This window comes from Panthera uncia, assembly GCF_023721935.1.
Source record: "Panthera uncia isolate 11264 chromosome B3 unlocalized genomic scaffold, Puncia_PCG_1.0 HiC_scaffold_1, whole genome shotgun sequence".
Classification (NCBI taxonomy): domain Eukaryota; kingdom Metazoa; phylum Chordata; class Mammalia; order Carnivora; family Felidae; genus Panthera; species Panthera uncia.
In genome coordinates this window covers 33,409,156-33,425,186 of record NW_026057582.1, presented here as the reverse complement: position 1 = coordinate 33,425,186, position 16,031 = coordinate 33,409,156, and the positions used below count along the sequence as shown (strand labels likewise).

Genomic DNA, 16,031 nt, shown 5'->3' with positions numbered 1-16,031 from the left:
GAATTTAGCCAAACAAGCTACATCTTGTTTGTTGACAAGCAAGATGATTAGTATCAAATCAATGCTTTAACACATCTTCACAAGAAAAACAAAAATTTGTACAAATTTGATCAAATAACCAAAAAGTCCTGGGAACCTTATTCTCACAACAAACAAAATAAATATCAGCTAGCTTTGGGAGCTCAGCAAAAAAGGATCAGACCTTAAGGAAGTGCTGGACTTACCATCATAAGCAAAGAATCTCTGGAGCAAAGAGACTCAAGAGACCTAAGTGAAGTTCAATGTAACCGATATAAGAATACTCGTAGGAAGGGGTCTTGTCTAAGTCTTGGTGGGACCTCTAGGACTATCAAAGTCTTGATATAACAACCACCAGGGAAATTTGTTGATCACACAAAGCTGTATAAAAATTTCTGAGCAAGGGAGAGCATCACCATGGAAGAATCCCAGTAGTGCCAGAAATGGAGGATATTACAGAAGGATATATACAGGACTTTGAGAACTGAGGTTGGTCATGAGAACTGGGGGTGGTTTTAAGGTCGAAATTAGCAAGTAAGGTCTAGGCAGAGACTGGTCAGATTTTATAAAATAGGTGAGTTGCTGAAATGGTCTCATCTTTGGAGCACATGAGTCCATCTGGAGTTATCATGGTCTCAATTTGTCCATGGTCTTGGAGTATATAAGTCTAAACAAGTTTATGTTAAAACAATTTGACTTAAGATAGTTGTTTGAGTTACTTGTCATGGTTTGGTACAGTTTCTCTGTTATACAAATAATAGTACAGTTTTGCAAGTTGATGTTTCTGTTTCTCAGAAGGAAAGAGTTTGTATGTATGATAGCCAATTATAATGATTTGTAGACATTTAGACATTGAATATCTGAAATGAAGGGGTGGGGCACCTGGGTAAGAGAATGACTAAAACCATAGGGTCAAGGAAGATATGTTATTAGGATGTTCTTAAGAACTGTGATCTTTGGGAAGATAGTGAACTACAAAGAGAAATAAAAAGAATCAAAGTTTAAATGTTTGAAAGACAGTAGCACCACTAGTAACAGAAACAGGAAATTGAAATTTAATATATGGTAGACAGGAAAGTAACAAGGTAGGGAGATAATGGGTTATGTGTTGTTTTACTTTGTTTTTTTTTTTTTCTTTTGTATTTTAACTGTGGCAGGTTTCAGGCATCATTTCAAAGATGACCAGAAGTATAAGATAACCAAAAAATAAGATTAAGTTTTAAAAGGAAATATTGTGAATTTGTTCTAGTATATTCAGCCTTAATCTCCCATTCAGTTCTGTTTTTCTTTGAAAATACATGAAATGCACTGTAAATCCCACACACTCATTTAACTAAGTATTATTTTATCATGTCAGCTTTACAGATAAATGACTAGTTCTCCAATGATCTCTAATTGTTCTGTTATTTCTAGAACTGTTTACAACAAAACAACACCCTAAAAACAGGGCTCTTGTTTAGTTGGTCAGTACCCTTTGTGAAAAAAAAAAAAAAATTATATAACCACACAGTTTCTTTCTGAAGCAACTTGTCTGATTAATGGAGTTAAAGAACTGTAAGCCTTGGCCTTTATAAAATTATAATGACTTCAATAACTGTGTGTTAATTAAGATCAGAAAATTAATCTATATTAGCACTGCAATAGCAATTTTCTAAGCTCTGCCAGACTAAGGATGAAAGTGGGTTGCAATGTCACATGGCATCTGATTAAGTTAAATTAATGCAGTATTTGAAGGGAAGACTCCCAGGTGACACTGAATAAGATGATCAGTTTTTCTCTAGCTATTTTAAGGGAACAGTTGGTTGCAAAGCTACTACTTTTCAACATAAAGCCAAATGTCCTGCCACATGGTATCACTGATGAGTCAGATGGAAGATTGAAGGGGCTTGGGGTTATTGTTTGGGAGAACTGAGATATGAAGCTCTAGGTATTGGCCATATTAACAGCCTAAGTATCTAAAATGTGCAGACTTGCCTTCAACTTCCTAAGGTAATAGTCCAGATTTTTTCACCTCCAAGATGTACTTTTTATTCATTTTGTATTTCTGGATTCAAAGTACATCTTAAAATTGATGTGTAAATTAAAGTTGTACGTTGGTGTGTCTGCCTGTGTTAAGGACCCCTCCTCTTAAGTATGTTATAATCTGATCTAAATCTGTATTTACATTATAAGCTAATTCCGTCTACACTAGCATCTAGGAGTAAAATATGAAAATAGTTGGGGTAAAATAGGTGCTCTTTAAATGTCATTTTTCATGAAGGAAGATAATCATATTTATTATGTATTTACCCACATTAACTGAGTGTTCATTACTTCAATAAATCCTAACTACTTTTTTTTTAACGTTTATTTATTTTTGAGGCAAAGAGAGACAGAGCATGAACGGGGGAGGGTCAGAGAGAGGGAGACACAGAATCCGAAGCAGGCTCCAGGCTCTCAGCTCAGAGCCTGACGTGGGTCTCGAACTCACGGACCGCAAGATCATGACCTGAGCTGAAGTCGGATATTTAACCGACTGAGCCACACAGGCACCCCAGTCCTAACTACTTTTAAAGGCAATTATTATTACTATATGTTATAAGTAAGAGCACTAAGGCATAATGTGTTTAGGTAACTTGAATTTGAATGTCTGAATCCCAAGCTCTTCCCACTATATACCACACTGCCTCACTGAAACATCCTAACATAGAATAAGTTTCCAATAATTTTTTTCATAGACATAATGGGAGATATTAAATCTCTAAAGGGTGATTCAATTCATAGTCATGGGATAATTGTGCATATTTCTAGTTAAGTATTACTTGTTTAATTTTGCTACTAAAGAGACGAGATACTTGTCTCCCTCTCCTTCAAGTAAGTTTAACTTCTTTGATATTGTTGATCCCGCTTCAGAGAAGAGATCAAAAGCTTGAAAAAAAATATAAAAAATCATTTTCTTCAGACTTGAAAATATCATGTCACAAAGTCTCTACCTCAGATGTTCTCAGTGAAAGACAAACTAGAAAAGAATATTGGGAGGGAAAAAGAAAGTTGTTTTCTTTAGTTTGCCCCTGTGAGCAACCACTGGGAAGGCCAATCTCTACAAACCACTATTGTCAAATTGTAGCCAAAGCAGGTGTGATATCTGGCCTGCTATTTAGTCACCATTTAAATTTCTGAATGCTTTTTAATTCTGGAGGGACATTTTTTCCAACCTCCTATACTCTCTATCCAGGGACCCTTTGGGTGTGTACCTTCTATGTGCCAGATACTGTTGTAGGTGTTAGATATGCTAACCCCTGTGTCCTACATCTACTTCTTTTCCATTAACCATAAGCAACATTATCCTAAGAGAATAATTTGTGGTGGTTTTTTTGGCTTTGTAGCTGCTAAATCCTGAAGATGACCTCTTACCAGGAAAGATTCGAGACAGCAATCGTTCAACCCTCTTAGCAACAATTCAGGAACATGGTTACCCCACAATCAACTTGGGAATTGTGGGAGACAAGTAAGTATTGGATTTTATTTGGAAGTTGTTTTTGTACAAATTTGAATTTTGGGAGTACTAACTAGGTGGGGTTGTTGCTAAAGAGACAAATTTAATACAATAGTTTTCAATAATCTCATTCTCCAGAAGCCAAAAAATTATGGACATGTCTATGTCCTTTAGGGACAGACATTTTCCTAGAATGCCTATTACAACAGGAGAAATACTTTTTGCTCTCCTGTGGGTATGTTAAGTTTACAGGGGTCTTTTTTGATAGTGTTGGCTTTATTCTAATGGAATTAATGGTGATGGTATTATTCCTATTCACCCACACTTGTTTCAAGAAAGACAGGGAAGACCCGGGTAAGAAGATAAAAAAGAATGTCAAAATTAGCACTAACTGCTCCTTTGTAGTTTAAGTACAGTTTTTTCTAGGACTTTTATATTGATTTTTGTAGCCTTATGTAACCCAAGTTTCTCCAGGCTTCATTCACCCATCTGTAACTAGAATCTGTGACTAGAACTGCCCATCTCTAAGAGCAATTACCCCATTGCTAAATTAACTCAGCCCTCTGCTAAATTCCCCCAAGGATTTCTGTACCTTCCAACCTGTGATCAAGATCACGTCTTTTTCTGAGCACCCCACTACCACGCAGCACTGCCATGCAGCCCTCTCTCATCAGGATTTCCAGTTCACAAGAGACTTGCCTGCTTTTTTTAGTAATATTCAGACATCAACCTGGTAGAGACAAAGCTCAGAGACAAATCTAAGTGATAGATAGCATGATGTATCTGTCACCCATAATTGCCCCTTTCTTTCTTGTAACCACCTTGTCACTGAGAAAAGCTCATTATATCTGGATCTTTCTTCCCCAGGACAAGGTAAGAATTTCCCAGCAAATGTGCTTTTGAAGAGGCACCACCTTACCATTTCACAGAGTATGCTCTGACACTTACACCCCAGCTTAAGCTCAAACTGGACACAACACAATCCAAACCTTGAACATAGCATCTTGCTGATAGCATGAAAGGGAGTAGTTTTATGTTCTTTTACCTTTCAAAGTGCTCTCCTTTCCTCATAGTTTTTTTTCTTTCTCTGAGGATATTGGAATACAGAGTCTGTTAGACATGTTTTCAAATGTCATTGTTTTTAAAATCTTCACCTTTGTATTTACTTGGATGCTTAGTTTTAGAGATGCCCATAGCTGAGTAACCAGCCAACTTAGAACCCATGCTGGTGAAGACAGTTACTTAATATCACTTTGACCCAGGCTCCCTAGCCCTTGGGAAAGAGTAGAAATAACCCACTGAAAAAAAAAGGGGGCCGGGGGGGGGGGGGGCAGCAGGAGGACGAGTAGTTATGTGAATTTGGGCCTGACCATTAACCTGTCCTTTTTTTTTTTTTAACTTTTTTAAAAGTTTATTTATTTATTTTGAGAGAGAGTGAGTACGCTGGAGGGTAGAGAGAGAGAATCCTAAGCATGCTTCACACTATCAGTGCTCAGAGCCAGATGCAGGGCTCCAACTCACAAACCCGTGAGATCATGACCTGAGCCAAAATCAGGAGTCAGATGCTTAAACAACTGAGCCACCCAGGCATCCCTGACCTGTCCTTTCATATAAACTTCAAGCACCCAAAAGTTATCCTGACGCAGGTACACCTTTACAAAAGACAAAAATTAACTTCCCAAAAGAGATCAGAGGAACCCAAGAGTTCCAAAAGCACAGAGTAGGTCCAGAAACTCTAGGGGCCAACTCACCAGATTGTTTAGGATTTGTTTCCCACCTACAACTGGCTCTGGCCTTGCCTTCAAGGGCATTAATGGGCTGTAAGAAATATTATAAGGTAAAGGAAGCACTTTTGTGTGTGTGTCATTTTTACCTTGAGCTTTTCTGGACTATAATTCTGTCCACTCCTCCTATTTTTGCACTTTTGTATATAAAAACAATTGCTTACTTGATATACTATTTTTGCTGCCATTACACCATTGAAGGCCTCATATGTTGATATGCTAATATTTAATTGTCTCAGGCCCACACTGTTGAGTTATGGTAGATATTTACTAATAATGTTGGTTTCATATGTTAACTCCAAAATGTTCCTTGAAAACAATATAAAGAACAATAAAAGTATAAGCAAGATATAGGCAGTTCTGAGAATATACATATCTCTAGTGCATATCCTTTTCTCAAATGAAAATATGTTCCAGAAAACTGAGAACAATGTTTTTAAAATACAACAATGCAAAGCTAGGCTTTCTCAGTCTTAGAGTGCTATATTAAAGAGGCCCAGAGTAAATGGTTAGAATGCAGAGGTGGAATGTGGGTGGAAAGAATTTATAACTGTTCTAATGGAAATGTGTGCTGGGAATTTAGCAAAGGAAACAAGGTACATTTAATCTGCAGCCTGTTGATACTCTGTGAAGGCTGCCTCCCTCTTCATTCTTCTCGTTCCTATGTAGCCCTTTGCTAATGAAAGCAAATGTTATACAGAAGCCTCTCTGTGAAGCTCTCCAGGGAAAGAGGGTCATGGGAGAAACTACACTTTCTTTAAAGCAAGGAGAGAAACAGCTCAAGAATGTCAGCAAGCCCAGAACCCCTGCTCAGTTGTGACAGATAAGAGTAGGGAGTAAGAGCTCTATTCTTATATTTAAAATATGGTTGGAGTCTGGTTTTTAAATTCTATGATTCTACTTCTCAGCTCTTATTCTTATCACCAACCATAATTATAATGATAAATGTTGAAATTGTAGACTAAGACTATGATTAAATTAGGCTTAATGTTTCCTCTGTTTATTGTACATGTTATTTAAAAAGAGGGTATAGTGAAAATTTGGGGAAAGGTGCTTCAAATACCTGATAGTTAGCAACTGTATTTTAAAAGCATTCACTTATAAATATTTTGTGTGTATTAAAATATATTCCATAAGACAATTTCTCACAGCATGTGTAACACAAGACTGTTGGAGTTCCTAGCAGTTTTTTAAAAAGACAAATTTGAAACAGAGATGTTAAATGAACTTGCCCAGCATTATGCAAGTTACTGGCAGAGGTGAAAATGGAATTTAAGTCTTGAAATTATCAATCTGCAATTCTTTGCTATCATTATGAAGACAAGATAATAACTACATATGTCAGAAAGGAATCATAACTATGCGCTACAGTGGTCAGAGTTTTTTGGGTTTTTTTTTTATAAAGGTGCAATGTTAGCTAAAACATGAAGGATGAATAGAATTTGTATAGTTAGAAACAGAGTGTGTTAATCAAGTAGGAAACATGGAATGAATAAAAAGTAGAGAAGTAGAAAATAAAATACAGAAGTAGAAATAAACAGCGAGCTACTCAAAGTCAGGCCAGAATGATTAGAACAGGAGGTTTAGGTAGAAGGATAATGGAGGTGAATTTGGTAGAAATTTGAAGCCAGACTTTGAAAGGCTTTGCAATCCAAGCAGAAACTACCCAATTCATTTAAATTTGAAGCTTTAAAAAAAAAAAAAAAAGCGAAATTGACATCATAACCATTATTTTACAAAGATAATTTGACCAAGGCATTTCACATGGGCTAAAGTTGGAGATGGACTAGTTATAAGAACAATACAATTTATTTATTCATTGTTCAGTCAGTCAGGAAGTATTGGTTGTGTACCTGTGAGAATCACCTAGAGATCTTATTTAAAATGCTGATTCTGGGGCACCTGGGTGGCTCAGTCAGTTAAGCGTTCAACTCTTGATTTTGGCTCAGGTCATGATCTTGTGGTTCGTGAGATGGAGCCCACTGCATTGACAGTGCAGAGCCTGCTTGGGATTCTCTGTCTCCCTCTCTCTACCCCTCTCTCTCTGTTTCTCTCTCTCTCTCTCTCTCTCTCTCACTCAGATAAATAAGCTTTTTTTTTAGATGCTGATTCTGATTTACCAGTTGTGGGGTGGGCCAAGATTTTGCATTTCTAACAAACTCCCAAGGACACCAAGCTGTTGGTCCGTGGATCACAGGAAATAACAAGGATTTTTGTCAATTTAATCATGCATCTACTATGGCTATTGAAGATACAAAGCTTAAACAGACCTAGATCTTGCCTTTGAAATTACATGTACTAGAAATGTACTAGAATTTAGAGATTAGTAATAAAAATGTTTTATGAAGTTCCAGAGCTTAAACTCACATTTGGAAGTAGAATTTCTTTAAGAGATTAAATCAAAAGACATTGTGAAGGTTATTACATATAACAGAAGAGTGTCAATGTTGATTTGTCTTCATGTGGATTACAAAGCCTCATCAAAATGGTATGTGACTATAAACACAAATAAAATGCTTGCAAAACCCAGCTATTAGGTCTGTCTACCACAGTTTTACATTCCTCTCTAGCAGTACACCATTTCCACTTCTTCATGTTTTATTTGTAGTTTATCTTTTCTTGATTTTTGTAGCTCCTCTTCCTATGTTCATTCCCTAAATTTAGGAGTCCCCATTGCTCCCTCTTGGCTTTTTGTCCTGATTCCTTATGCCAATGACTCCCAAACTTCATCTCTGTCTTGAGCTCCATGCCTAGATCCACTTACTTCCTAGGTGCATCTTCTTTAAGTTCAATGGGCATTGGGGCGCCTGGGTGGCTCGGTCGGTTAAGCGTCTGACTTCGGCTCAGGTCACGATCTCACGGTCCGTGAGTTTGAGCCCCGCATTGGACTCTGTGCTGACAGCTCAGAGCCTGGAGCCTGTTTCAGATTCTGTGTCTCCCTCTCTCTCTGCCCCTCCCCTGTTCATGCTCTGTGTCTCTCTGTCTCAAAAATAAATAAACGTTAAAAAAAAAATTAAAAAAAAAAAATTCAATGGGCATTGCAAACTCAACCTGTCCAAAAATCAGTTCACCATCCCCTCACCTCACTCACCGCCTCTCCCCACGACTGCCCTGTTCCATTTCCTTTCATTCTTCTATCTCAGTGACTGCCTCACCACCTACCCAGTCACCCAAGCCAGAAGAAACCTGAGCACGTCATCATAGGTCCTCTCTTTCACTCACCCCTGTATTTAAGTCGTAGAGATTTTCCCTTCTTGATATTTCTTCTCTGCATTCTCATCCCTTCATCCGTACTGTCCTGGCTTAGTTCAGGGCTCCATTTATTTTTTGTCTAGACATATGAGACTGCCATCTTAACTGGTGTCCATTCCTTAAGTCTTCTTCTCCTCTAACTCACCCTCGATTCTGCTACCAATATGACCTTTCTAAGGTGTGTATTCTATACCTGTGGCAGAATGGGGGCTTTATTATATATGGATAAGCACACCCTAATAATTCAACAAACTTTTATGAGGGGTTACTGTGTCAGGTATTGTACCAGTCCTTGGTACTACAGAGATGAATGATACAGTTATTAGTAAGAATACAAAGGAGTTTTCAATTCTGATCCTTTCCTCTCTTCCCTTCCCACCCAATATACATCCATTTTCTCCAGACTCCTTACTGCAAACATGTCAGTCTTCATTGAGTACCCATCATATATAAATAGCACTGTACTACGTTCTCTCACTTATGTGTCTTATTTAAGCCTCTTGAAACAACAGAGCCAGATAAGTGTCTGTTATCCCCATTTTGGAGATAATAGTACTGAAACTTAAAAAAATTGAACTGTTCAGAGTTACGCAGCTAGTAAAAGGCAGAGTAAGGAGTTCAACCCAGGCCTGTCTTAACTCCGGGGTCCTTTCTAGAACCTTTTGCTCTGCCATGCTACCCTTTTAATTGGAGTTAGCATCTGTATTTCATTAATATTAAGGTTAATAAACTAAATAGACTATATCTATTTTAATGAATAAAACCCCTTAGTAAATAGTAGCTGTGAACATTTCAAAAGCCAGAGGGGAAAATTTAGTTTAAATTGTGAATTACATATTAACTGTGTAGTTATGAATGAATTTTAAAGACTTGAGTTGCAGAATCCAAATCTTTAGATGATATAGATGATATAGAAATGAGGAAAATGACAGGAGGATTTATTACAGTCTTCCTTTTATAATTTCTTCCTTTACCTTTCTTCTCACAGCTGCTGGGGCTGCATTTGCGATATTTATTATGTTTGGATAATTTGTTACACCAAGTTCATAGTATCTTTTGTGGGGGTGGGAGATAAAGGAGAAAGGAAAAGAGACCATACACACAGTGTGAATGTATAATACTTTGGTAGTCAGCCCTACATTTATTCAACTTACAAATAACCTAGATTCCCAAACAGCCAGCCTTATTCTTTCCTTTTTCCTACTCACCGTATAAAGTGTCTCTGTCACTACATTAAAAGAAGGGAAGGGAGAAAAAGCATTTTGAGAAGTAAGGGGGAAGGCCAGGAACAACAAGAACAATTTAGTGGTACCGTTAATCTCCTTGCTGCCTGACCCTCACAATGTAGCCTATTTAGGAGAGATGTTTGTTAAGCCCAGATATCCCACATACTGGCTGAATGTGTTCTATTCACTTTGCTATACTTTCTGATAATATAATATTTAAAGATACAATTGTGTTAAAAAGTATTCTACTTGAAAGTTTGCATATTAATGTGAATACATTTAAACCAGACATCCAACATCTGAGTAAATCTGCTGTCCTGAATGAACAGGAGTAAATCACTTAGAACTTGGAGTTCTTTGAGGCAGTGGGAAAACTGTACGGAAACAGAACCTTAGCATAGCAAGATACTAGGGGCCCAGCAAGAAGTGCATTGGCCGCAGGCAATGACTAAAGAAAGGTAGGTGGGAAGGTGTCATAAGCAAATGCTTTATATTTCAACATTGTTTCTTCAGTCTTCCAGCTTGCTTCCACAGTTCAGGCTAGTACTGCAGGGTAATTCCGCAATATACGAGTAACATTATGAGCTAAATTAAGGTTTGTTTGTTTACCCTAGAATCATACCCACCATGTGTAGTACTTATAGATGTTTATATAGAAAGGTGTTCTAGGTTACAAACAACCAATTTTACATAACCTGTCAGTTACAAATTAGCTGTGCAAAAAAGACTTACCTGAAGCTAGCAGCTTTGTACTAACTGCATGGTATCTTTTAATGCTGTCTACAGAGATGTAATTAGTAGTAAGACATTAAAAGACTTTAGATATGGGTTAACATGATCATCTTCTATTCCTGGTCCAATTCTATTATGCACCTCTTGGGCCATTGTTCTAGAGGTTCTAGTGTACATTTTTAATGTAACTTTTTAATCTTAGAATAAACAAATGTTCATTGAAGAAAATTTAGAAAATATAGGTTCATCAAAAAAAAGCAAAGAAAGGAAATTAACATATAATCCCGTTACCCAGTATTACTCTCCTTTTATTCTTCAATTCTATGTGTGTATAGAGTTTATATGTGTGAGTGTAAGAAAACAAAGAAATCATACTCTTAGTATAACTTTTCATTTTTCCACAATGTACCATAAACATCTGTCTGATTACATAGTTCTCTGCTATATCACTTAAATGCCTATATATTATTCTCTAGTATAAAGTTTAATATTACTTATTTATACAATCCCTTATTGTTAGGCATTAGGTTGTTTCTAATCTTTCTCATTTGCAAGTAAATGATGAACACCTCTATAACTAAATCTTGGCATATACCCACAATTATTTGCGAGTGTCTTTAAATTTTTATTTTATTCATTTTGTGACCATTTGTTGAGTGTCTGCCGTATCCAAAACTATGTTGATGGCAGAGGTAAAATGGTAAATAACTGCTGTCCTCAACTGCTGGTAGGCATGTAAAACAAGTTGTTCATGACTGTATCCTCAGCAATTAGAACAGTGCCATCACATGGTAACTATTCAATAAGTGCCAGGAAGTAACAGAAAAAGAAAGAGAGGGACCACTGAGTATGGACCTGAATATGAAACTAGTCAAGTCTAGAGGTTTCTAATTGGCACAAATTGGTATGAGTCTATAGGGATAAACTACTTCTAAGCTCCATCCTGTTTCTACCTTGAATATGGTATAGTAGATGTCCTGGTTTTCTTTTTCCCATGGCTGGTTCAATGACTTCTTAGCCCCCTTTTGTCCTCTAGGCAGCATGAACTACTACTATTTCCCTACTGTGGGGGAAGAGTCGGAGACAAATGAGGAAGTTTGGATAGGTAAATGAGTATGGTACACCATATTTGCCAGCCAAGATAATTGTGGGCAGACTTGGTTAAGATAGTCATCATTTGGGCACATATGTTTTTCTTTGTTTTTCCTTTCCCTCACTTTCCTGATAAAATTTCTCAGAGAAATTGCTGTTTTATGTGGCTTATACAGAGTGGAAAAAGGATTTGTTCATAGTTAGCCAGGGATATTTTCTTTCCCAGCAGGAAGCTCCATGAAGGAGTGTCTTGGTACCCCCTGTGTACACAGCACTAAGTAGGAATACATCTCCTAGATCAGGTAGCCCTGCCGTCTTTTCGTATATTACCGTTTCTTTCCATGGAACCTAGAAACTATGCAACTGTCCAGAAGAATCTTACAGGGTCCCTTCACAGTGAGTCCAAAAACCTAGCCATAGGAACAGGCAAGAAAGTATGGCACTGACAACAGAATTCCGTTACTGAGACACATCCCCCAAAAACGCACAATGTAAAGCTTTGTGGCTGAGATAATTCGTTTTATATTTCTGAAGAAAAAGAAATATAAACTGGGAGGGGAGCAGAATTCCAAATGGATTTGGGAAGCCTCTAATTTAAAAAGTTGGGGAGCTGTTTCCTTGGGCTTAAATAGATGGATGTTATACATTTACCTCTTCAATGAAATAAGCAGTAATCATGATCCAAATATACAGAATCCCCTTGGGAAATTTTTTTTAGATAAAGTTCAGCATTAATCGAGTTTATATAATGTCTAAGACTGATTTTAACTATTCAGCTGTTTATATTTTTACAGCAGCTTTAAAACAGCTTGGTAATGTAGCTTGTAACTGCTGACTTAGCCCTTCTAGCCTTTCAAGGCCTGCAGGGCTGAGAAATTCTCATAATTAAGAAAAGGGTTCCCCCTTCTGGAAAATTGCCATCACAGTAGCCTGCCCCACTCAAATCATACTGGGCTTCCTAGGCTCTGTCATAGATTGGTGTGCGGGATTTGAATTGCCTGCTCCTGTTGTTGCCAATTTGTGAAGCTGCCTCTTCACATTAGAGCATGAAACAGAAGGAACAAGCACTGAGACAGCAAATTGGATTCTTAAAAAACTAGCACATTTAGGAGGAATTATCAAGATAGAGTTAACAGTACAGTGATTATTTGGGCAAAGCCTGTTGCCTTACATCTTACAATTTGTGAACAAAACATATCCTAACATCTTGGTGTTTACCTAATGTTCTAAAAGTAGAAATTTCTATCAAGGAGAATTTTTATTTGTTTTTTTTTTAAATATGAAATTTATTGTCAAATTGGTTTCCATACAACACCCAGTGCTCATCCCAACAAGTGCCCTCCTCAGTACCCCTCACCCACCCTCCTCTCCCTCCCACCCCCCATCAACCCTCAGTTTGTTCTCAGTTTTTAAGAGTCTCTTATGTTTTGGCTCCCTCCGTCTCTAACCTTTTTTTTTTTCTTTCCCCTCCCCCATTGTCTTCTGTTAAGTTTCTCAGGATCCACACAGGAGTGAAAACATATGGTATCTGTCTTTCTCTGTATGACTTATTTCACTTAACATCACACTCTCCAGTTCCATCCACGTTGCTACAAAAGGCCATATTTCATTCTTTCTCATTGCCAAGTAGTATTCCATTGTGTATATAAACCACAGTTTCTTTATCCATTCATCAGTTGATGGACATTTAGGCTCTTTCTGTAATTTGGCTATAGTTGAGAGTGCTGCTATAAACATTGGGGTACAAGTGCCCCTATGTATCAGCACTCCTGTATCCCTTGGGTAAATTCCTAGCGGTGCTATTGCTGGGTCATAGGGTAGGTCTATTTTTAATTTTCTGAGGAACCTCCACACTGTTTTCCAGAGTGGCCGCACCAGTTTGCATTCCCACCAACAGTGCAAGAGGGTTCCCGTTTCTCCACATCCTCGCCAGCATCTATAGTCTCCTGATTTGTTCATTTTGGCCATTCTGACTGGCGTGAGGTGATATCTGAGTGTGGTTTTGATTTGTATTTCCCTGATGAGGAGTGACATTGAGCATCTTTTCATGTGCCTGTTGGCCATCTGGATGTCTTCTTTAGAGAAATGTCTATTCATGTCTTCTGCCCATTTCTTCACTGGATTATTTGTTTTTCGGGTATGGAGTTTGGTGAGTTCTTTATAGATTTTGGATACTAGCCCTTTGTCCGATATGTCATTTGCAAATATCTTTTCCCATTCCGTTGGTTGCCTTTTAATTTTGTTGATTGTTTCCTTGGCAGTGCAGAAGCTTTTTATCTTCATGAGGTCCCAATAGCTCATTTTTGCTTTTAACTCCCTTGCCCTTGGGAATGTGTCAAGTAAGAAATTGCTGCGGCTGAGGTCAGAGAGGTTTTTTTCCTGCTTTCTCCTCTAGGGTTTTGATGATTTCCTGTCTCACATTCAGGTCCTTTATCCATTTTGAGTTTGTTTTTGTGAATGGTGTAAGAAAGTGGTCTAGTTTCAATCTTCTGCATGTTGCTGTCCAGTTCTCCCAGCACCATTTGTTAAAGAGACTGTCTTTTTTCCATTGGATATTCTTTCCTGCTTTGTCAAAGATTAGTTGGCCTTACTTTTGTGGGTCTAGTTCTGGGGTTTCTATTCTATTCCATTGGTCTATGTGTCTGTTTTTGTGCCAATACCATGCTGTCTTGATGATTACAGCTTTGTAGTAGAGGCTAAAGTCTGGGATTGGAATGCCTCCTGCTTTGGTCTTCTTCTTCAAAATTAATTTGGCTATTCAGGGCCTTTTGTGGTTCCATATGAATTTTAGGATTGCTTGTTCTAGCTCCGAGAAGAATGCTGGTGCAATTTTGATTGGGATTGCATGGAATGTGTAGATAGCTTTGGGTAGTATTGACATTTTAACAATATTTATTCTTTCAATCCATGAGCACAGAATGTTTTTCCATTTCTTTATATCTTCTTCCATTTCCTTCATAAGCTTTCTATAGTTTTCAGCATACAGATCTTTTACATCTTTGGTTAGGTTTATTCCTAGGTATTTTATGCTTCTTGGTGCAATTGTGAATGGGATTGGTTTCTTTGTCTTTCTGTTGCTTCATTATTAGTGTATAAGAATGCAACTGATTTCTGTACATTGATTTTGTATCCTGTGACTTTGCTGAATTCATTTATCAGTTCTAGCAGACTTTTGGTGGAGTCTATCAGATTTTCCATGTATAATATCATGTCATCTGCAAAAAGTGAAAGCTTGACTTCATCTTTGCCAATTTGGATGCCTTTGATTTCCTTTTGTTTTCTGATTGCTGATGCTAGCACTTCCAACACTATGTTAAACAACAGCAGTGAGAGTGGACATATCAAGGAGAATTTAGATCCAAATAATTAGTTCTTGTCATCTTTATAAACTGCCTTTCTTCCCTTGTGAAATAAATACCTTTTGGGGCACCTGGATGGCTCCGTAAGTTGAGCGTCCGACTCCAGCTCAGGTCATAATCTCATGGTTTGTGAGTTAGAGCCTGGCATTGGGCTTGCTGCTGTCAGCTCAGAGTCTGCTTCGGATCCTCTGTCCCCTTCTTTATCTGCCCCTCCTCTGCTCATGTGCTCTCTCAAAAGTAAATAAACATTTTTTAAAAAGAAACAAATACCCTTTCCTGCTCAAAATGCAAAGTTTTAATTTTGAATCAATATAATTTATTTTCTGATAGATTTCTAAATAGATTTGCTTATTAAGAGAGGACTCTCATTTTCTATTGGCCAACCAAAAATGTGCTTTCTACTTTAACATGTGTGCTTTTTTTAATAAATGAAAGCACATTCTTTTGTTTTTAAGTTTATATGTTTATTTTTCCGGGAAAGCGTGAAGGGGAGACAGAGAATCCCACACAGGCTCCACACTATCACTTGCAGAGCCCTACAAAGGGCTAGAACTCCCAAATCCTGAGATCATGACCTGAGCCAAAATCAAGAGTGGGATGCTTAACCAACCTAGCCACCCAGGCACCCCAACAGATGGGTTTAACAACAAGAGATTATTCCCACTCCCAGGGACAGACTTTTTTGGTGGCTGTTATAGTTGCCTTTCTTAACCCTTAAGAGTTGCTGTTATAGTTGATGTTGCCAATTGTTCTAAACATAACTTCTGGGTATTACTGTACATTTAGAAATGTTTTTCTTACTTGTCCCCCATAGAAAGTAATATCTTCTAGAAAGCCTTTCTGGATTCTCCCATGCCAATTCTGAAAATTCTGTACCACTCAACATTTATACCATTTTACCTTATATGTAATTTCACTTTAATTATGTATTTGAATTCCATCAATGATATTAATTTCATTGCCTAGTTTATTTTCCTAAATTTTTGTCATATGTTTTCTGCACTTGCTTATAAACTTAAAGGCAGGGACCATGCTTTCTTCTGTGTTTACATGACTTTATAGTGCCTAAACACCCAGTGGGACTGAAGAAGGA

At 37.6% G+C, this 16,031-nt stretch overlaps 1 protein-coding gene across 2 annotated transcripts in view; it reads left to right on the top strand.

Moving 5' to 3' along the window:
- Window positions 1–16,031, top strand: part of GPHN (gephyrin) — a 625,620-nt gene that overhangs the window by 565,402 nt on the left and 44,187 nt on the right. For both annotated transcript variants that reach the window (XM_049611430.1, XM_049611431.1), the window contains one exon: window positions 3,384–3,505. In XM_049611430.1, the coding sequence (XP_049467387.1) occupies window positions 3,384–3,505 (122 nt within the window). The remainder of the gene's footprint in view (window positions 1–3,383; window positions 3,506–16,031) is intronic.